The sequence below is a fragment of the Crinia signifera genome, chromosome 6, assembly GCF_055691185.1.
Source record: "Crinia signifera chromosome 6, ASM5569118v1, whole genome shotgun sequence".
NCBI lineage: Eukaryota > Metazoa > Chordata > Amphibia > Anura > Myobatrachidae > Crinia > Crinia signifera.
The window spans coordinates 13712118-13736271 of record NC_139222.1 but is presented as its reverse complement, the minus strand read 5'-3'; the positions used below and the strand labels follow the sequence as shown (position 1 = coordinate 13736271).

At 44.8% G+C, this 24154-nt stretch overlaps 1 protein-coding gene and 1 long non-coding RNA gene across 2 annotated transcripts in view; both read right to left on the bottom strand.

The window, feature by feature from the left end:
- The window catches only part of LOC146010035 (uncharacterized), a 97598-nt gene that overhangs the window by 5607 nt on the left and 67837 nt on the right, over nt 1-24154 (bottom strand). Inside the window, exon 3 of the mRNA XM_083150861.1 lies at nt 500-688. Within this exon, the coding sequence (XP_083006987.1) occupies nt 500-688 (189 nt within the window). The remainder of the gene's footprint in view (nt 1-499; nt 689-24154) is intronic.
- LOC146010118 (uncharacterized) lies at nt 11746-22890 on the bottom strand. Its single transcript, XR_014444724.1, has 3 exons — nt 22691-22890; nt 13562-13655; nt 11746-12574 (listed from the first exon to the last, which is right to left on the bottom strand). It is a non-coding gene; the product is annotated as an uncharacterized LOC146010118 (long non-coding RNA).

Here is a 24154-nt window from a genome sequence, read left to right as displayed (position 1 = left end):
AGTCACCTCTCCTGTCACATCCCCCCCTGTTACTGTATAATGTCCCATTCCCAGCAGTCACCTCTCCGGTCACATCCCTCAGAATTACTGTATATTGTCCCATTTCAAGCAGTCACCTCTCCAGTCACATCCCTGGTGTTACTGTATAACGTCCCATTCCCAGCAGTCACCTCTCCGGTCACATCCCCCAGTGTTACTGTATAATGTCCCATTCCCAGCAGTCACCTCTCCTGTCACATCCCCCGGTGTTACTGTATAATGTCCCATTCCCAGCAGTCACCTCTCCGGTCACATCCCTCAGAATTACTGTATATTGTCCCATTTCAAGCAGTCACCTCTCCGGTCACATCCCTGGTGTTACTGTATAACGTCCCATTCCCAGCAGTCACATCTCCGATCACATCCCCTGATGTTACTGTATAATGTCCCATTCCCAGCAATCACCTCTCCGGTCACATCCCCCAGTGTTACTGTATAATGTCCCATTCCCAGCAGTCACCTCTCCAGTCAGCAGCTGGATGATCTTGTAGGTGAGTTCCAGGATCTTCTGGTCAGTGTCTCTCTCATGTATCAGTGAGTGAGATGGAGGCACTGTGATGGGACTCTGGGTCCTGCCGAACCCTTCTGATACATATGGACTGCTATTGCGTTTGATACGTACGTTGGATTTCTTCAGATCAATATAGTCCTAAATATTGGGAAACATAAATACTAGTAGGCAGAGAACTCTCTGGGCGCCAGTACATCCACACAGTAAATTCTTCTCATGTCATAATGTGTAAATCATCCTCTGTTCCTGACATTCTCTGCAAACCAAAATAACTTATATGACAGCATCTAATGACATCTGTGTGCCAAGAATCTCATATATTCATTTTATTAACTTTGAGCCTCCAAACACCCAGTCTATGAGCTAAATAAGTGCAGTACAGACAAAGGAAAGGGCTCCGTTACTCCCCTGACCCCTCTCAGCCAAAAATCCCAACAGGAGAAAATAGGGATCAGTGGGTCCTCCTTGCCAAAGATCAGAGAGACCCTATTCCCTCAACCTTCCAATGGGTTAGGGCAGGTGGGCTCTCCTCGCCGAAGCTTGGAGGAACCCTCGGTGGACTTCCGTCCGCCATTCAGCTCGTGGTTACCCCAACTTCCCCAGGGCTAGACGAAGCACCACCCTGGGGATCGAGGACCCTTGGCTCTCCTCTAAGGAGAAAGCCTTGGTACATGGGGAGAATGGCAGCCCATAAGGGTTGTGCCACCAGCCCATCAAAATTGGTGACAAAACAAACTAAAAATGGAAAAGGTGAAAAAGTGACAAACGAGTGAAAAGTAAGTAAAGAATTAATTTAAAAAAAAATGAGGAGCCCAACCAGAAGGCCGGGGTGGTGGTGTGAAAAATTGTCCTGCCCCAGCCAAAAGGCCCAGGGCAAGGATGTGCAATGCACACTTAGGGGGTAGTACGCAGTGCTAGTGCCAAAACGTGAATGGCCGCACCTTTTACATTTAAAGGCACCTCTGGGTTGCCCCGGAGCCACGCTACACCTGGCTCTAAGCAGCCGGCCAGCGTCCAACCAAGTGGACGCTAGTGTGGTTTCCAAAACCTGGCATGGGAATGGATACTCCACTGAGTTTTTTTCATTGACTCCATGAGGGTTGAGGCCCCTAAGAAGAGCAATCTGCTCAGTCCCGGTGTTTATCGCATCCCAAGGTTAAGGTACTAAGCTGGGCTTTTCACCATCTCCACATCAGAGGCTACGAACCTCTGGAATGGGAAAAATCTACTCAATCTTAGCATTTCCCCGCTTCTAGAGAATGGATACTAGACCAGGCTTTTCACTGTCTCATCGTTCAGGGGCTACAAACCCCATCAAGAGAGTCATCTACTGGGCCAGATGTTTCTCCCCTCCCTTGCCAGTTGGGGGGAGGCCATGTTATCACCCAGCAGGGTAAAGATACTCAGCCAGACATTTCCCTGCCCTTAGCATGAGGGATCCCATCCTCTCCACCAATTGGAGCAGTTACTCAGCCCAGCCTTTCTCTTTACTTCTGCCAGGGGCTGGTCCACACCCACTGATAAAAACAGATACTACACTTGATCTTAGCCAAAAGGAAGAATCTCAAATACTGTATTAATACTTCACTTATTTATGTTTAGTTAATAGAGATAAGTGTCACTGTGACGCTCCCAGACCCCCCTCATCTCCCCGGTCAGGTCCCTGTGTCAGTAATAGAGATAAGAGTGATGTCACTGTGACGCTCCCAGACCCCCTCACCTCCCCAGTCAGGTCCCTGTGTCAGTAATAGAGATAAGAGTGATGTCACTGTGACGCTCCCAGACCCCCTCACCTCCCCAGTCAGGTCCCTGTGTCAGTAATAGAGATAAGAGTGATGTCACTGTGATGCTCCCAGACCACCTCACCTCCCCAGTCAGGTCCCTGAGTTAGTAATAGAGATTAAGGTGCCCACAGACGCGTCAATCCCGGCGTGCGTTCTGTGCTTAACTAGCACACATGGCATCGGATCGTGTGCCTTGTGCATGCGATGCGATGTGATAAAAAGCTAGTACAAAAAGTATGTGCAGCACATACTTTTTGTACTGTGCGATGAGGTGCCGCGGGAGCACGCACCCCATCGCATAGCATCACACCGCCGGGATCGATGCGTGTGTGGGCACCATAAGAGTGATGTCACTGTGATGCTCCCAGACCCCCTCACCTCCCCGGTCAGGTCCCTGTGTCAGTAATAGAGATAAGAGTGATGTCACTGTGACGCTCCCAGACCCCCTCACCTCCCCAGTCAGGTCCCTGTGTCAGTAATAGAGATAAGAGTGATGTCACTGTGACGCTCCCAGACCCCCTCACCTCCCCGAGCAGGTCCCTGTGTCAGTAATAGAGATAAGAGTGATGTCACTGTGACGCTCCCAGACCCCCTCACCTCCCCAGTCAGGTCCCTGTGTCAGTGATAGAGATAAGAGTGACGTCGCTGACGCTCCCAGACCCCCTCACCTCCCCAGTCAGGTCCCTGTGTCAGTAATAGAGATAAGAGCGATGTCACTGTGACGCTCCCAGACCCCCCTCACCTCCCCGGTCAGGTCCCTGTGTCAGTGGTCGGGGCGAGGCCATCATGGCGTGCGTGTAGGAGGGAGGAGCTGCGAGCTCTCCGGCGTCTTCATGACTCGCGGGTAATCCTGCTCCATGCTGGCTCCCCTGTCTGCTAATTCTGAATGCCCGGCGCCCTGATCCCGATTCACGGCACAATATAGCACCGCTGATCCCCATCCCCGCTTCTGTGACGCAGCGGCAATCAGAGGCTACGTCCCGACTGTGTACTGATGCATGCCCTGCCTGATGTGAGGTGACCATCCGGGGCTGTCCAACGGAGGCGCCACGCTGTGGAGGAGTTGTGCAGTGGCGGTACAGAGACTCGGTACATGACAGCAGAGGCACAGCAGCGTGAGCTATCCCTACACAAGTAACCCTCAGCGATTTATGCTTGTCTGGAGGAAGATGAAAAAGGCCTGGACAGTTCAGGTGGACACAGCTTCCTATTAATCCATGTTGATAAAGGGACTCTGACCAGGACCTCCATCAGGAACAAGGTGATTGCTGTTTCTCATATTACCATCAGTCTGCGGGTAAGTCCACACACACCTGGGGTATAAACGCTCTGTGGGCCAATACCTGGTATGTCACAGGAACTGAAGTGAGGGCAAGACATTGTGTTTCTGGACTGTGGCATAACTAATACAGCTGTGCTGAAGAATTGTGCCAGTGTTAGAAAGCCCAACCACAACAATAGGTGATCGATTGCATTTATTGTGAAATATAGGGGCTTTAATATCCTCATCAATAGTGTGTGTGGTGAAGTGCAGCAATATTATAGCGAAGCTTTCCCTTGGGTCAAATCGACTGGGCCTCTGAACAAAACAATGGGGAAAACAGGGCAAAGTTCGGCTGCTACCAGACTAGAAAAGTATGCACGCACACAAGTACAAAATGCGAGTGGATCTCGAGAATCTACCCCTCAGAATACTCCCACGAAAGGGGGCAGTGTTCCTACCCAAACAACAAAAGAAATCACTCTGCAAAACGTGCTGGATGCGGTAAATGCCAGCGAGGTTCGTTTAGCTGAGCAAATTAATAAAGTTCAATCGGATATAACCCTGTTGCGGGATGATGCGCAGAAAATACGAGATAGATTATCGGAAGCTGAAACAAGGATTTCAGACATTGAGGATGTGATTAACCCCATTCAGTCACAAGTTAATATCATGGCAGGCTCACTATCTGAGATGCAGCGTAAGATCCTTGATATGGAGGGCCGTTTGAGACGGAATAATATCCGTTTTGTGGGTTTTGAGGAAAGAGTCGAAGCGGCCTCACCAGAAAAATTTATTGAAGATTGGTTAATACAGAACTTGGGCAAGGAAGCTCTGTCTCCCTATTTTTCAATTGAACGGGCGCATAGGGTACCATTTAAAATCCCGATCCCCGGAGGTCCACCACGTACCTTAATTGTTAAGCTCTTGCACTTTAGGGACCGGGACAACATCATGAGAGCTGCTAGGAACAAGGGTGACCTCTTTCATAATGGCAAGAAGATTGCGCTGTTCCCTGATCTCCCACTGGACATTCAAAAGCAGAGACTTAAATTTTGGGAGGTTAAAAGGCGGCTGCGGGAACTGAATATTAAATATTCAATGTTATACCCCACCAGATTGCGGGTGGTGGACAATGGGGAGGTCAAATTCTTCCATACTCCAATGGAAGCCGCCGAGTGGCTGGATAAATATCATCCCAGTATTAAACAACTGGTGGCTCGTTAAAGTATTGGCTGAATTAAATGCTCTGTGTTAATTTTCTCTTAGGAGCTGGATCAGATTGATAACTGTGCAGTGGCCGAGGGTCTAGTCTCTACACTGTTTTCTGTGTTTTTTTTTTTTTTTGTTTGTTTTTCCCGCTTTGCCTATTTTTCCTTCTTTGATTGTGATAAATCTTCTGTATTAATATTGTGGGTGGGCACATGGTTCTCTAAATCGGCGGATGGCCCATTTAAGGTTTGACAGGTTTGGAGCAGACGGGGGCGGGGGGGGGGCAGGGATAGGAGTAGGGAATTGAATAGTGGTGGATAGATATCTGCATGGAGTTGCCGGAGGGCTAGCCACGCCTAAAGGGTGGGTGGTCTTCAGTAAAATGCCCCCAACGAGAGGGGGGGTACGTTGTGTGGGGTTGGGAGGGTTAGGTATGCCTAAACGGGAAGGTTATACAGGGTGGGGGTGGGTAAGAGGGTATATGTTAAATGTAATGTCTTTGTACGTGTACATATACAAGTTGGTTTGGAGAGTATATTATGATGCAGCCGGTTAGCTTGAAAAAAAAGGGGATATGTATCAAATCTCCCTGTCGGAAGGTGATAAACTCTGTAGAATTAGTTACTTAAACGGTACTCTTTACCTAGAACGGCGCCCGCGATCAGAATCGCGGGCGTCGGGGGTAAAAAATCGCGGTAATCGCGGGCATCGCGGGTAAATCGCGGGTACATCAAAATCGGGTACCCGTGATTACCGCGATTTTCCCATAGGGAACAATGTTAAAAAGCCTGATTGACCGCGATTTTACTGTAAAATGCCTCAATGCCCGCGATTTTCCCATAGGAATCAATGTTAAATGGGCTACAGAGCCCAAATAGCCCCAATTAACCCTTAAATGTCCCCCCAATTTTTGTACGCCACCCCACGATCCACGCCAACCCGAAGCGTGGCGAGCGCAGCGAGCCCGCGAGGGGCGGCGGTACGCGTCCTCCGACCTTTTCATGCCCTACTATCCACGTCGGCGTGGAGTTGAGAATAGAATAGTGTGGCGAGCGCAGCGAGCCACCGAGCCCGAAGCGTGGCGAGCGCAGCGAGCCCCGCGAGGGGACGCGGATACCTTCACAGGTAAACGCGTCCCTTCGCGGGCTTCACAGGTGTCCGCGTCGCCACGGACACCTGTGAAGTCCGTGAGGGGACGCGTATAACTGTGAAGGTATCCGCGTCCCCTCGCGGGGCTCGCTGCGCTCGCCACGCTTCGGGCACGGTGGCTCGCTGCGCTCGCCACACTATTCTATTCTCAACTCCACGCCGACGTGGATAGTAGGGCATGAAAAGGTCGGAGGACGCGTACCGCCGCCCCTCGCGGGCTCGCTGCGCTCGCCACGCTTCGGGTTGGCGTGGATCGTGGGGTGGCGTAAAAAAATTGGGGTGACATTTAAGGGTTAATTGAGCCTATTTGGGCTCTGTAGCCCATTTAACATTGATTCCTATGGTAAAATCGCGGGCATTGAGGCATTGAATGCAAAATCGCGATCAATCTGACTTTTTAACATTGTTCCCTATGGGAAAATCGCGGTGATCGCGGGCATCGCGTCGCGGCCGTTTATGTGCTGCCCGCGATGTCGCGATCACCGCGATGGGCGCCGTTCTAGGTAAAGAGTACCACTTAAACATATGGTTGGGTTCGTAACCTGGAACGTGAGAGGGTTAAGGGCCAGATGTATCAAGCTTCAAAAGTGATAACATGGAGAGTGATAAACAGCCAGCCAATCAGCTCTTACCTTTCATTCTTCAAACCCAGCCTGTGACATGGCAGGTAGGAGCTGATTGGCTGGCTGTTTATCACTCTTCATTTTATCACTTTTGAAGCTTAGTACATCTGGCCCTAAATGAGAAAATCAAGCGCTCCTTGGTACTTAAGCAGTGTAAACTGTTTTCCGCTGAAATAATCTGTCTCCAGGAGACGCATTTGAGCGAAAATAAAATCCAGGCGCTGAATCGCCCATGGATAGGAGCATCGTATCATTCCTATTTCTCATCCTCTTCACGTGGGGTTTCTATAATAATTAAGAAAAATCTTGGTTTTGAACTACTATCTATAAAAAAGGACTCGAGGGGTAGATATGTGTTTCTCGATGGGATTGTTGATTCTAAACGTTATACTATCTTGGCTATTTATGTTCCCCCGCCATTTAATTTTGAGGTATTGAGACTTGCCGTAGACTTTGCCGCAGCCCGCCCAGATAATTTGACAGTATGCCTGGGGGATTTCAACTCAGTCATGAACGCAGGGTTAGATAGGTGGAATAATAGAGCCGGCTATAATGCTGGGAGTACTGGGTTGGCAGATTTTATCACCACGGTGGGATGGGTTGATATCTGGAGAGAGAAAAATCCCAGTGCTAGTCAATTCTCATGTTATTCCCCTACCTATAATACATTTTCGCGAATTGACATGATTTTTTCTTCTAAAAATTTATTCCAGAAGGTTTCATCAATAGAGTATAAATCCCGCGGTATCTCGGACCACTCGCCTGTTTTGATGCAGGTTGAGTTAAGGATGGACGTGGGGTTCAGATATTGGCGGTTCCACCCTAGCTGGCTTAGTCAATTTAGGGATCCTGATGAATTGGGAATACAGATTGAGCAAATTATTTCCGAAAATATCGATTCCTCTGCTCCCACTATTGTCTGGGAGGCCTTTAAGGCTGTTCTCCGTGGGTATTTGATAAAGGAAATAACTACTGTAAAAAGGAAATCTGGGGAGAAGGCTCTGGAATTGGAATCTAGTATGATTCAGATGGAGCAGAGATATCTGAAGGAAAAATCTGAAGCATTAAGATCAGAATGGCTGTTAGCACAACGTAATTGGGTTGAACACCTCCAGACCATGGCTAACCAAAGAATACTTAGTAATTCGCATAAATTTTATTTGAATGTTGATAAGGCGAGTAAATATATGGCATATTTGTCTAAAGTCGATTCTCCCTGTAATATAGTAACAAAAATATATACGCAGTCTGGCGAGTTGCTGACCACCCCTTCAGGAATTGTAGAGGCATTTAAAAGTCATCTTAGTAAGGTATATGAATCCAAACTCAATCCGAGTAGTGAACATATTGGTGAATATCTCAGCACTATTAACTTACCATCCCTTGCTGGGGAGGATTGTGGAATCTTGGACTCTCCCTTTACCAGGGCAGAGGTGGAAGTGGCAATTAAATCCCTCCCGTCTAACAAAGCCTCGGGAATAGATGGGCTTCCAGGCGAGATTTATAAACGTCATGTAGATATCTTTGCACCAAGATTATTACTTTTTTTCCAGCAAATGATGGAGGAGGGTAAATTGGCCGACTCAATGTCTGAGGCTATTATTAACATGGTCCTTAAGAGCGGTAAAGATCCTACCTCGGTTGATTCGTATCGACCGATTTCTGTGATCACTACCGATGCGAAAATCTTCGCCAAAGTTTTGGCAAATAGACTTGATAGATTGATAGGAAAGTTGGTTCATAGTGACCAGAACGGGTTTATGCGAGGGAAATCCACCGCTATCAACATCCGAAGGGTTTATACGTACCTCCAAATGGCAGAACATACAAAGAAGGAAGTAGTAGTTGCATCTTTTGATGCAAACAAAGCCTTCGATTCAGTGGAATCGCCGTATCTAAAATTAGTACTGAAGGCGTTTGGGATTGGTCCCAGATTTATTAACTGGGTTTTTTTACTGTATCAGGCACCAAAAGCAAGAGTATCTCTAAATGGGTTTACGTCTGATTCCTTCCCCCTTTTTCGAGGGACTCGACAAGGATGCCCCCTCTCTCCTCTGTTGTTTGCTCTTGCCATTGAGCCAATTGCAAGTAAACTAAGAGCTGAGCTGGGGGAAGTGGGAATGAACAGTAGTTTCATTTCCCTGTATGCAGACGATCTTTTAATGGGATTGGCCAATTACGAGGAACAACTTCCAAGTATTATAAATAGGCTGCAGGAATTTGGGTCATACTCGGGCTTAACAATTAATTATAATAAATCACATCTTTTAATGACCAACTTGGATGAGACCAGGGCGGTGACAAGGCTATATGGTATCTCCAGGGTGGATAGGTTTAAATACCTGGGTATAATGATTTCAAGTAAATCCTCTGATTTTGTGAAAGACAATCTGGATCCAATTTTGGCGGGCTTTAAAGATAGATGCAAAAGTTGGTTGAGACTCCCGTTAACTGTTCTAGGCCGGGTAAATTTGATAAAAATGTCACTTCTACCAAAACTTTTATATGTTTTCACCCAATCCCCCATCTATATTAGAGAGAATATTTTTAGGAAGATTAATTCCATAATCTCCTCCTTTATATGGAAAAATAAAACCCCCAGAATTAAATTATCTGTTCTCTGTGGAGCACGCCAAAAAGGTGGGATGGCTATGCCAAATTTTAAACAGTATTATTATGCCGCCCAACTGGCCCATATGGGGGATTGGGTCAAAGAGGGTGGGACCTATTCTGATCTAGCACAACTAATAAATAAAGTGCTCCCGGGTCACTCACCCTTACAAGCAGTTATGATGAAGCAAGGAAGGATTTCCTACCCTTCGATCCTTAAACAAGCTAGAAACATCTGGAAGTGGATTTGTAAAACATTGGAATATAATGACCTAGATCCGGATATGTACGTATTTACTTTACCACAGTTTAGTCAATTAAATCGACAAAACTTCGCCAGATTATGGTCTGCCTACGGTATAACTACAATAGGCCAGATCTTTCTAAACAATGAGTTAAAATCCTTTATACAGTTACAAAAGGAATATCTTCTTCCTAAGTCAATGTTCTATAGGTATCTTCAGATGAGAAGTGTCGCACTTCAAGGTCATCGAAATAAACCTATTAGCATCACCGTAAATCCTGCGAAAACATTTGTTTCTAAATTGAGTTGCGGTAAGAGGTTGTCAAAGTGTTATAAGTTCTTAACCACTATTACGCAAAGGGATGAATTGGTAAAATTGAGACAGAAATGGTCAGGGGATATCAGTGACTTAAATATGGAGAATTGGAGCCAGGCCTTGGCAGCCCCGGGAATATCCACTAGGTCAATTAGAATACACCAGATACAACTTAATATCCTCCATCGAACCTATTTTACCCCTGATAGATTGAGTAGATTCTCAGAGGACTCCTGCAACAGGTGCCCTAAGTGTAAAATATTAGGGTGTAATTTTTGGCATTTATTGTGGGAGTGTGATAAATTGCAAAGATACTGGCAAGAGGTCGTGGAAATAATGAGAAGAGTGGGGATTCCTGTACAAGAGATTCGACCTTTAAATCTTATTATGGGAGTATGGTCTAGCAGTGGTATGTCTCCTAGGCTGGGACGACTCGCGCTTAACTTAAGTGCCATAGCCAAAACAGTTATAGCTAGATCTTGGATGGCACAAAGCGGGCCAAGCATACAAGAGTGGATTAATTTGGTGAATAATATAATGGAACATGAGCGGAGTGGATATATATTAGGTAACTCAGTGGATAAGTTTTATGAAATATGGGGGATGTGGTTTGATTCTAGATATTATAAGGGTGGATAATTATTATTATTTTTTTTTTCTCACGGATAGATTTAGGATAAGTTGATAAGGTGTTTAAAGCGCATAATTAATATTATATTCGGATATTTCACAAATTAAACTTACTTGACACAGGTAATATTAAACCTTCCAATAACACATTTAATATAAGGTATAAAGATTTTCCTTTTTTGGGGGGGGGGGTTGTGGTGGGTAATATATATCACAGTTGTTTTTTCCTCAATGATCTGCCCCGCTCCTGATTTCATTTATAGTTCCTGATAGGCTCCATTGCTAGCCTGATTGGTACAATAGCGGTAAAAAGGGGTACTAAGGGTTTCTTTAGACTTTGGACTTAGGAAGAGGATATAATTTGTATAGTAGGATATTATATCTGGTGAATCTCCATTTTTTTTTTTTCTCTCACGGATAGATTTAGGATAAGTTGATAAGGTGTTTATAACGCATAATTAATATTATATTTGGATATAACACAAATTTAACTTGCTTGACACAGGTAATATTAACCTTCCAATAACATATTTAATATAAGGTATAAAGATTTTCCTTTTTTTTTGGGGGGGGGGGGGGGGTTGTGGTGGGTAATATATATCACAGTTGTTTTTTTACTCTATGATCTGCCCCGCTCCTGATTTCATTTATAGTTCCTGATAGGCTCCATTGCAAGTCTGATTGGTATAATAGCGGTAAAAAGGGGTATTAAGGGTTTTTTTTAGGCTTTGGACTTAGGAAGAGGATATAATTTGTACAGTAGGATATTATATTTGGTGAATCTCCATTTAGGTCGATTGTGAGGGTCAACTATGAAGGGGGATCTATACATAACGCTTGATTCTATCCCTGATTCTTTTTTCCATCTGATTAGATCCTGCTAATTTTGAGGCGGCTGTAATACTGTTTATGTTTATGTACATGTATTGTCTATTTCCTACTTGTAATGTCTTTTTTTCTACAAAAAAAAAAAAAAAAAAGTAATAAAGATGATAACATAACAGGTCCCTGTGTCAGTGATAGAGATAAGAGTGATGTCACTGTGACGCTCCCAGACCCCCTCACCTCCCCGGTCAGGTCCCTGTTTCAGTAATAGAGATAAGAGTGATGTCATTGACGCTCTCAGACCCCCTCACCTCCCCAGTCAGGTCCCTGTGTCAGTAATAGAGATAAGAGTGATGTCACTGTGACGCTCCCAGACCCCCTCACCTCCCCAGTCAGGTCCCTGTGTCAGTAATAGAGATAAGAGTGATGTCACTGTGACCTCACCTCCCCAGTCAGCAGGTAGATGATCTCCAGGGTAAGATTCAGTATCCGTTCATTCCTGGATTTCCCCATCCTCTGTAAAGATTTACTCCTAAAAGGTAAAAGATTTTATATTACTGGCAAAATAATGTACAGTAAGATGTAATACAGCTTGTCACGCCTGGGGTCTGGGTCTGAGTGATGAAGGCCACAGGCGTTGGTTCTGATCGATGTAGAACACTCTCCAGGAGGTAGGTGTATATGTGTCAAAGTCAACAATCAAGAGAAGACTTCACAACAGTGAATATAGAGGAGTCACCACAAGATGTAAACCATTGGTGAGCCTCAAAAAACAGGAAGACCAAATTAGAGTTTGCCAAACAACATCTAAAAAAAAAAAAAACCTTTACAGTTCTGGAACAACATCCTATGGACAGACGAGACAAAGATCAACTTGTACCAGAGTGATGGGAAGAGAAGAGTATGGAGAAGGAAAGGAACTGATCAAGATCCAAAACATCCCACTTCATCAGTGTAGCATGGTGGTGGTAGTGTCATGGCGTGGGCATGTATGGCTGCCTATGGAACTGGTTCCCTTGTATCATTGATAATGTGACTCCTGACAGAAGTCCTCATATTCAGTCACATGCTTCAGAACTCAATGGACGGTGCTTCACAGTGCAGATGGACAATGACATGAAGCATACTGCAAAAGCAACCAAAGAGTTTATTAAGGCAAATTAGGGGAATGTTACGCAATGGCCGAGTCAGTCACCTGACCTGAATCCGATTGAGCATTTCACTTGATGAAGACAAAACTGAAGGGAAAATGCCCCAAGAACAAGCAGGAGCTGAAGACATTTGCAGAAGGAGGCCTGACAGAGCATCACCAGGGAGGAGACCCAGCGTCTGGTGATGTCTATGGGTTCCGGACTTCAGGCTGTAATTGACTGCAAAGGATTTGCAACAAAGTATTACAAAGTGAAAGTTTGATTTAGGATTGTTTAGTTTGTCCCATTAGTTTTGGTTTCTTAAAAAGTGTAAATACCCTCAAATTAAAGCTGAAAGGCTGCAGTTAAAGCACATCTTGTTTGGTTCATTTCAAATCCATTGTGGGGGTGAATAAAAATTGTGTTGATGTCCCAAAATTTATGGAACTGACTATACTGTTGATAAAGTCCAGTGCACAAGTGTCCTAAGGGTATGTTAGTAGTCCAGTCTCCAGTGCAACACAGTCTTATTGCAGCCTCCTCTCAATGACCCACCACGGGTTAAGCTGACCTAACTTGTGAAATGAACAGCGATGTATAGTAAGACGACATATAAATGAAATTGGATACTTATTTGTTTTACCTTGTAGATTCAATTTTTTAATCTCTAATTTTCATAAGAGATAATTTATTGATATAAAAGTGTTATATATTTTAAAAGTAAACATGATGTTTAATAAAGTCTTGTTTATCCGTGTATCGCTGAACCAACTATTAATAAAATGTATCGGTACATTTCTGTTGGAAAAACTATGCTAGAAATAAGGACGTACACAGAAAAATTGAATGGGCAAATACTTCTAAAGGTCAATAATTGAGAGGAGCATAAGATTAACGCGGAGAGGAGGTAGCCACACCCCCTGACGAAGTCCCCAGCTGACAAAATGTGTTGAATGTGGTTTAGAGACGCAAGAACGCTCTAAAGCATGGAGGAAACCTGTGAGGTCCATGAGATGGCGTGCAGCCCCATAACATTGCTCTGATCGTTTGGGCGAGAGGAGAAGGATGTGTGATATAAGGAGTATAGATAGAGGTGGCTGTGGACGGCGGCACACAGTATGAGGTAAGGAGACAGGGGGAGACCTGATAAGTTTCCAACGTTTCAAGACCTTACGGTCTCTTTATCAATGTGCAGAAGACAACAAGAGGTATGATAAAAACACATACCATTATGCCGATCTGGAACCCTCGCCCGACCGGCGCCGCATGATGACATCACCAAGGAGAGACGGCCGGTGAAGCTGCGAAGGGGACCCAAGATCTGCCCATACAATAAACATGATAAATATTAGTGCAATAAATATATAAGGGCTCAATATGCACCAAATACAACATGTGCATTTATAAATAAGTGTAATATACTAATACAGTGTAATACATATAGTGCATGAATGAAAAATAAAAAGGTAAAATACGCATGTCTCATACATTGTGACCAATGTACATTGGTGTCTCCGGACTAAAGTGTAACAGTTACTGCAAAAAAAAAATTTTACACCGTAAAAAAAACACGGCTAGTGTAAATGGGTCTGGGACGGATATTAGACAGCACTTACATCGACAGCCATTACATCGACACCATTAGTTCGACAGCTCAATAAGTCGACATGGTTTTAGGTCGACATGTCATTAGGTCGACAGCTCATTAGGTCGACATGTTTTTAGGTCGACACTACCATTAGGTCGACAGTGTCTATGTCGACAGTCAAAAGGTCGACATGGGTTTTTCACTGTTTTTTTTTTGGCCAAAATGTCGACACAGTCGACATGGACACAGTTTGAAGTGTACCACAGCCCCTCGCATCGCTCGCAATGCTTCGGGCACGGTGCCTCGCTGCGCTCGGCACACTATTTTATTCTCCCACCACGCCCTAGTGGATAGTAGGGCATGAAATACCGCCTGTCGGCACATGTCGGCTCAAAAAACAGTGAAAAAACCCATGTCGACCTTTTGACTGTCGACATAGACACTGTCAACCTAATGGTAGTGTCGACCTAAAAACATGTCGACCTAATGAGCTGTCGACCTAATGAGCTGTCGACCTAATGAGCTGTCGACCTAAAACCATGTCGACCTATTGAGCTGTCGAACTAATGGTGTCGATGTAATGGCTGTTGATGTAATGGCTGTTGATGTAATGGCTGTCGATGTAAGTGCTGTCTAACAATAGTCCAGATACCGTGTAAACGCAGCAAAGGGCATATTATGCATTTAAACAGACACATCCTACTCCAGTTACGTATCAAGAACCGCTCAAACCGATAAATGCCGTTTATTTCTACAGAAAATATGAAAAACCGGCATGTTCATTTAAGCCTTTTGGGGACAGTGCCGATGAATCCAACGACTCTCGTAGGGCACCAGCTTACTTTGATCTTTTACTTCCTGCTTATCTTGGAGCGCCGCTCTGCCAATGTGTCATGTACTAGGCTGATGATCGTTTGACTCAGCTATTTAGCAGGCACCCAGTGCACAATCACTGTCTTCTTTTTACAACTTTTTGCAAGGTCGACCAGTCCAAATCTGCTCCCACATACAGTGGCTGCAGCACACAGGTGTTGAAGCCTGCACCCACTTGGGAAGCCCATGGACTCCTCTAACACGGACACTTCGGGAGAGATTCTGAAAGTTAGAGATTTGGTGAGAAATCTCCAGGTTTTTTTTAAAGCGGCAATCATTTACACTGCTAAACCAGTTTGATTTCGAAGTGTAGATGATTGCCGCTTTAAAAAAAACAACCTGGAGATTTCTCACCAAATCTCTCACTTTCTGAACTCACGCTCGTCGGCTCCGGCACTATTCCCCTTGTGTGCGGTAGCTTTCTCCTACAGGCTCCGGTCTCCAGCTGCTCACGTGGGAGGATGGGAGGGTGATACGTGCATTAAACATCTGAAATGCCGTAAACCTAGCTCGGAGACACCAGCTCTTCCTTTCCCTTCAGTCCCAACACACGGGGAAAATCTGAAGGATAGCCACAGTGGCAGTGTGGCGTCCAGAAGAGGAGTACAAGTGTGAAAGTGGATTATATAACATCTGAGGAATGAAAGGATAATATCACATCCGCAGGAGATCCGGTGAGCTTAAAAGAGATTTCTCTTGTTTAAGGAGAAAGAACTGGTTTTTAAACTGGTTTTTAAATTTGTGTATTTTTTTATATTTTTCTTGAAACTTTTTTCTGATCTGTCGGTTGGTGGAGAAATAAACTGTTATTTTTAAGAAAATTGTGGAGACTATATATTCGACAAAAAATCCATATTGGGAATATTTTACATATTTTTCCTCCATACCCTACAAGAAGTCGGTTACATATATCACAAGCGCTGCAGTTAACCCTTAGACATACTATTTGATCAGTTGTCCCTGTGGCCGACGTTACGTCGGCAAAACTGTCCGTACGTTCAAAGAAAGGGCTGCGGCCCACAGATCTGCTATTAAACAGGCCCTGGTGTCAGGCAGCAGCGACCAGCCAGCGGCAAGGCATTTTGCCACAGCTCGCCATTCCCTATCCTCTCGGAGGTATAGAATCATAGAACAGATTCCACAACTTAAACGTGGGGGAGACAGAGGGTTAACACTATGCAGAGCCGAAAGTCATTTCATCGGCTTGATACACTGTCCACAAAATGACAGTGCGTCATATTTTCTGTAGAAATAAACGGCATTTATCTGTTTGAGCGGTTCTTGATACGTAACTGGAGTAGGATGTGTCTGTTTAAATGCATAATATGCCCTTTGCTGCGTTTACACTAGCCGTGTTTTTTTGTTACGGTGTAAAAAACTTTTTGCAGTAACTGTTACACTTTAGTCCGGAAACCACAATGTACATTGGTCACAATGTATGAGACATGCGTATTTTTTTTTCCAAAATTAATTTTATTGATCCTCACCAATCATAAAGTTTACAAATAAAGAAAAACATGAAATAGTTGTAGTAGATGATGACCGATCCACAATTTCAAATTTTGTCCAAAACAAATAACAATAAATTGCAATCAAACATTTTAGGGATATGACATATAACATGGTGGCCCCTGTGTCTAGATAGTAACGTTAATTAAATTGTTATAGAATCGACGATGACAGCCACAAAGATGTCACAAATCAATCCCCAATAGGGCACCACATCATATCAACAACATGAATCAAAGGGGTAACACAAACAATAGAACAAAACAAACTATAATATTCGCCCGTTCTTAAAACCGAGCCATCGACCCATCAACCCATCCATGGACCGATCCAGCCATCCAGCAGGAGATGGAAGGCAGCGGCGTAACTATAGCACCGCAGCCCCCGCCACCGGGGGGGGCGCTGTGCATGTGGGGGCGCCGGGGGCTGCGGTGCTATAGTTACAACCCCCCCAATCCCCCGCAGACTTACCTATCTCGCTGGTCCCGGCGGCTCCGTTCTTCTGCTGAGGAGCACCACAAAATGGCCGCCCCCATATAGCACACAGTTCTCTGAAACTGTCTGCTGTATGGGGGCGGCCATTTTGTGGTGGTCCTCAGCAGAAGAAGAACGGAGCCGCCGGGACCAGCGCGATAGGTAAGGCTGCAGGGGATTGGGGGAGGGGGGGGGGGGGTTTGCATGGGCAGCGGGTGCTTGGCGGGGCGGCGGCGGGGGGGGGGGGGGCGCCCAAAACTTAGTTACGCCACTGATGGAAAGAGATAAGGGAGAGGAGGGGTATAAAATGAAGGGGAGAAGGATGAGATAGGGGTGGTGTGCGATGTAACAGTTAGATTGTAATAGGGGTCTTGCTTTGAAGGAGTTGCAGATTATACCATGAGGTGGACTGGAAACATGCCCCAATTGCCATTTTAGTCCTGAGAGGTAGAGTCTGAATGTATCCGTCCCAGCATTTAAATAGGACTGGGGTCATAGATTCTATATGAAGCAATGTCTCCAGCCAGTCCATGGTAAATAGGAAAAGTAGTCTAGAGGTTGCCATTTCTAGAGAGGGGGCTGAAGTGTGTATCCACTGTTGTAGGATGGCTTTCCTGTCTACAGCTGAGAGAATCACTAGGAGTTTCTTATCATGTTAAGGGACAGAAAGTTGGTCTGTGACATAACCAAATAATGCCCAAGATTCATTAAGTTCAGGGCTGGGCAACACCGGCCCTCCAGATGTTGATGAACTACACATCCCAGCATGCCTTGCATCAGTTTCAGCATGGCCACATAGCAAAACTAATGCAAAGCATCCTGGGATGTGTAGTTCATTAACATCTGGAGGGCCGGTGTTGCCCAGCCCTGATTAAGTTGAAAGGGCAAGTTCAGGGAAGAGGTAGCGTAAGTGTGTATGGAGCTCCAAAAAGTTTGGATGTGAGGGCAGGTCCAAAAGCGAGACATGCATATTTTACCTTTATTATTTTTCATTCATGCACTATATGTATTACACTGTATTAGTATATTACACTTATTTATATATGCACATGTTGTATTTGGTGCATATTGAGCCTATATATTTATTGCACTAATATTTATCATGTTTGTTGTATGGGCAGATCTTGAATGCCCTTCGCAGCTTCCCCGGCCGTCTCTCCTTGGTGATGTCATCATGCGGCGCCGGTCGGGTGAGGGTTTCAGATCGGCATAATGGTGTGTGTTTTTATCCTACCTCTTGTTGTCTCCGGCACCTTGATAATGAAACCGTAAGGTCTTGAAACTTTGGAAACTTATCAGGTCTCCCCCTCTATATATTTATTCCAGTCGACCGGCACCCTCCTTCATCAAATACGTGTCACCTACCGCGGTGCCCAGCTCATTAAATCATACATGCATAGTCCATTAAAGCGGCACCCAGCAGGTTTGAATAAAGACGCACTCAGGTAGAAGCCGTTTTTATTTTTGGGGGTTTTTTGTTGCCGTTTGTAAGCTTTCGGGATTTATTATTATTATAATTTTATTTATAAGGCGCCACAAGTGTTTCGCAGCGCCGTACAAAAGGAACAATACAGGGAGACAAAGCTTGGCATAACATTGAATAAATAACAAAAATACAGTACAAATAAAGAGCGCCACAATTCAATACACATTACAGCTTAAATGTAAGTAGTGAGGACTCAATCAACATACAACTAGAGGCTTGAGGCCAATGATGGAGATGAGTATGCAGACAAGGATGGTCACTGAGTGTTGGAGTATAGGAGAGCTGTGAGTGACATGTGAAGAGAAGTGGGCTTTGACAACAGGAGGGAAGAGGGCCCTACTCGGAGGAGCTTACAATCTAGTAGGAAGGGGAGACAGACAGATTACAAGAGGTGCAAGCGAGGGGGTGGTGGTTAGATAGCAGGATGTAAACAGGCAAGGGGTCGGAGAACCAGCTGGTTTATGCAGTGGAAGGGTATGCTTCCACTGATTTAATTCCCTTAGTCACGTATGTTTTTGTGACTGGTCATAATGAGGTCTGATGTGACACCTTTATTGCAAATGAATCCTGCGGTACAAACTAAGAGTCCAGGTTGTTACAAAGTGCAGCCATATGATTGCCACTAAATGTTTCTTCCATCCTCGTACAGTGAAGAAATTTTAAATCAGACATGTACTGGGATGTAGCAGCTCGCCTGTAATATACATGGTTAAATGTCCTTGTGGTCTGTGCTATACTGGTAGTGTTCATTCTAGCACCTGCCATCTATGAAAACACATGCAGTTCCTCTTCCCTGCCTGGGGTGTCGCTGTCTGCTGTGGTGTTCCTAGCACAGGTCTGGTTTGCATATCAGTGCTGATATACAGACTGTGTTAGAAGCACCACAGCAGACAGCGACACCCCAGGCAGTGAAGAGGAACTGCATGGGTTCTCAAATATGGCGGGTGCTAGAATGAACACTATACTGGCAAGACCAGGAGGACATTTAAAGAGAGAATACCAATGCACCCCTGTTCAATTCGTGCACCAAGGCATTTTGTGGCAGCAAATCACAGCCTAGCTAATTTCAGACACAATGGGGGAAATTTACTAAAGGAAATTTGTAAAAAATAGGTGTATTTGTATCCAGAAATACACTTATTTTTTACATTTACTATCCCGAAAATACGGCAATTCGTATTTGTATTGATAGCACATCAATGCGACTACGAATTGCCGTATTTTCGGGATAGTTAATGTCAAAAATAAGTGTATTTCTGGATACAAATACACCAATTTTTTTACAAATTTCCTTTAGTAAATTTCCCCCATTATCATAGATCATGTGGCCCCGAGCAATTGTCGAGGGGACAGAAATAAACTTTTATTACAGTTAGAATATAAATGGATTTGTTTTACTGGACACCGTCAAGCCCAAAGGGTTTAAATCAGGCTTGTCCAACCCGCGGCCCGCGGGCCGCATGCGGCCCAGGTCGGGTAGTATTGCGGCCCAGTGCATTTTATAGATAATCTAAATATAAATTATAGGGCAACTCCGCCCGCAGCAGCGTCTTCGTGCTGGCCGCGGCACTGTGCCCAAAGTAAAGATGGCCGCGGCCAGCATCGAGTTCTCCCACACTTAAAATGGCCGCGGGAGCGCTGGTGTGCATGCGCAGGCGCACTCAGCTGCTCCCGCGCGAAGGACGTCTGTGCTGGCGCTTCCCCCACGTGCAGCGCGCAGGGCTGGATGATTTTTTGATGCGTGGCGGCGGCGTCGGCAGGATCAAGCAGGCAGCCAGGCCAGCGGTCACGTTATCATACCCCACTACCATTAGCTGTGGTGAGTAATCACTACAGGGGGCATTATGAATATAAGTGGCATTACCAGGGGGCATTAAATTCATAATGCCCCCTGGTAATGCCACTTATATTCATAATGCCCCCTGGTAATGCCAGGGGGCATTATGAATATAAGTGGCATTACCAGGGGGCATTATGAATATAAGTGGCATTACCAGGGGGCATTATGAATATGTGACACTAAGGGGGCAGTAAGCATTTAACTGCTGCGTAGCTCGCTATCTCTTATTATTCCCAGTATACAATGTCCGCAGCCCTGTTCCTCCTCGGTCTCCTCTGAAATGTTGTGGCCCTTATACCCCATTACTGTCTTACCTTGTACATTATCATACCAGGCACACATCTGCGCACAACAAGAGGCAGCATCCTTAACGGCAGTCCTCACTGCAGCATCTCTAAAGGCAGACAGCCCTCATCCCAGCATCCGAACTCTCAGGTAAGCCACTTTCTGGTAGTCTCCTGTCATTCTCCACCCACCTATCTCCATATTTAACCAATATCTTCTCTCCCTCCAGGCATCCATTACTTCAGGCCTCATACCAGCATCCTTCAAGGCAGACAGTCCTCGTACCAGCATCCATTAAAGCAGACAGTCTTCATTCCAGCATCCAAACTCTCAGGTAAGCCACTTTCTGGTAGTCAGGAGACTAATATCTATATATGATCAGGTATCGTTACTGTTATTTTATGTGCGGCCCAAACCAAATTTTCAACTTCTAATGTGGCCCAGGGAAGGTGAAAGGTTGGACACCCCTGGTTTAAATGAACAACTGAATTGGAATATTTTCCTGGTTATTATGTTCATCTGATATCTGTAATCTTGATCGGATGTAGATGCTGCTAGATGTTTCCGCTAATCTCTGCTTTTAATGTTATATCTTTGTATATATAGTGTTTGTGATGTGTCCACATGAATTAGCTTGAACAGCGTGTGCGTCTCCTTGGCAACCAACAGGCAGGACGTGTCCCGATGAGGTAGGGTAGAACCCTCGGAAGTCATACACTGGCCTGTTTCCAGACGCTGGGAGGCTTGCATGCGCACTGTACTACTATGAAGCTAAGGTAAGGTGAGTACTTATATGTACTGGTTATCTCCTATGTATGCTGCCTGACAAAAGGAATTCAATCCCGAGAGCTTGCAAACGGCAAAAAAAACAAAAGGATTCTACGTGAGTGTGTCTTTATTCAAACCCGCTGGGTGCCGCTCTGTTGGACTATGTGCGGACTTTTGTACATAACGAAAACTCACATCACACGCTTTCTATGCGACGTTTCAATCCTTTAATGGTTCATCTTCAGGCAGTGTATAGACAAAATATACAAACAGTACTAAACTTATATCCCTTGGTTTCTCCATGCGCAGCAAAGGGATATAAGGTTTGTAATGTTTGTATTTTTTGTCTATACACTGCCTGAAGACGAACTATTAAAGCAGGGGTGGGGAACCTTTTTTCTTAAAAGGGCCATTTGTAATGGATAAAATCCTTCCGGGGCCATATCAAAATTAGCAACTTCAAAAGTACCCTAATTCCCCCGTCCCACACTCCAGGTGCCGCTGAATAACCGCTGCTGGACGCCTTTCACTTGAACTTGCTCCCACCCACGTCACCGCGTCACCTCCCTCCCTTCCTTCCTTGTCTCCCGTACAGATGGACGGGTGGGTGGGCTAGACAAACTGGCTCCGCGGACCGGAGGTTTCCCATCCCTGCTTAAAGGTTCGAAACGTAGAGTGCCGGTTTATACAAGCAGAATATATATATATATATATATATATATATATATATATAAAGAAAGGGTTCAGAGAACGCTAAGAGAGGACACACAAATATATAATGAAAAATGTAATAAGAAATTGCCGAACGGGCATAATATATAGAATAAAAAATGATGTACAATAAGTTCAATACAGTATAAAACAATGCTACAGACGTTCGATGTTTATAATTGTCAGGTAAGTGCACAAGGCCCCATGCACTTACCTGGCGATTATAAACATTGAACGTTCTCTCTTAGCGCCCTCTGAACCCATTCTTTACCCATTGCTAACCACATCGGGTCCAATCTAACAGGGGATCCCCCAGAGGTGCTGCTCCGTCTATATTGAGTGAGAATTGGGGTTAAACCCTCCCCTTCTGTTTATATGTATATATTGCAGTTTATTAAGTATACTATTACATGAGTGTGTGTGTGTGTATATTACTGTATACAGTATTATACACATCCTCTTATTACACTGATGTATTATATAATGTATATCAGTAACATAGGCAGTGGTGCTGTATAATACACATCCCCTTATTACACTGATGTATATGATGTATATCAGTAACACAGGCAGTGGTGCAGTATAATACACATCCCCTTATTACACTGATGTATATGATGTATATCAGTAACATAGGCAGTGGTGCAGTAGAATACACATCCCCTTATTACACTGATGTATATGATGTATATCAGTAACATAGGCAGTAGTGCAGTATAATACAGATGGGATAGGACATATTACAGTATAAGGTGCATATTAGTGATATAAGCTGCACAGTAAGTGAATATAGCAGTATATATAACACATATAATACATTACCTGCAGCCCAGGACATTCCCTGCACCAGTCTGTGTGATATTCCTCCTGTCCCGGATGTATTTGTCTATCTATGGGCGGATACATTGCAGATCACACACGCTAGGCTAGGATGATAGGAAATAACAATATGCTACTTTGCTGTCTTCAGTTTGGGCCACGGCAACATGGCCGCCGTTCATCATGTCTTCCTTAATAAATGGGAAGATTCTAGCGCCTGCTGTAGGAGACCTGCTAGGTATTGCTCCAGGTCAAGTGGTATCTGTCCCCTACTCACCCTGTGATGTTATCTGTGTATTACACCTTTGTACAATGCTGCCTGTAACAGTAATGTTGTCCTCCAAGCTAACTGGTGTGGGCTACAGAATAATGGCCGCCCAGCTATATTATAATGCAATAGCATTAGCTTTTGACTTACGGATCCCTTAAGTACCAAAAAAAATTTCAGAGCACCCCTAGTTTCTTATTGAGAAATTCAGGGGAAAAATATTAAATTAATTAAATTGTGTTTGTCATCCTTAAGGTCAGTTATGTGGTGAGGGGCATGATTTGCTTCTCATATATTTTTTTAGCTGAAAATTTCACACTACTACCTACCAAAGCTGCCTACCCTCCTGCATTCTGCAGGAGACTCCCTGAAATAACAGCAATCTCCTTCTCTCCCTCATTAGTCTAGCAATCTCCCTCATGTCACCTAGCCCACATTATACTGTTTAGTGTTACACCATAGCTACCTCCCCTCCTGCATTCTGCAGGAGACTCCCTGAAATAACAGCAATCTCCCTCTCTGCCACATTAGTCTAGCAATCTCCTTTATGTCACCTAGACCACATTACACTGTTACATCATAGTTACCTCCCCTCCTGCATTTTTCAGGAGACTGCCTGACATAGCAGCAATCTCCCTCTCTCCCTCATTAGTCTAGCAATCTCCCTCATGTCACCTAGCCCACATTACACTGTTACATCATAGTTATCTCCCCTCCTGCATTCTGCAGGAGACTCCCCGACATAGCAGCAATCTCACTCTCTCCCTCATTAGTCTAGCAATCTCCCTCATGTCACCTAGCCCACATTACACTGTTACACCATATATACCTCCTATCCTGCATTCTGCAGGAGACTCCCTGAAATAGCAGCAATCTCCCTCTCTCCCTCATTAGTCTAGCAATCTCCCTCATGTCACCTAGCCCAAATTACACTGTTACATCATAGTTACCTCCCCTCCTGCATTCTGCAGGAGACTCCCTGAAATAGCAGCAATCTCCCTCTCTCCCTCATTAGTCTAGCAATCTCCCTCATGTCACCTAGCCCACATTACACTGTTACATCATAGTTACCTCCCCTCCTGCATTCTGCAGGAGACTCCCTGACATAGCAGCAATCTCCCTCTCTCCATCATTAGTCTAGCAATCTCCCTCATTTCACCTAACCCACATTACAATGTTAAATTTTTAAGGAAAAAAGG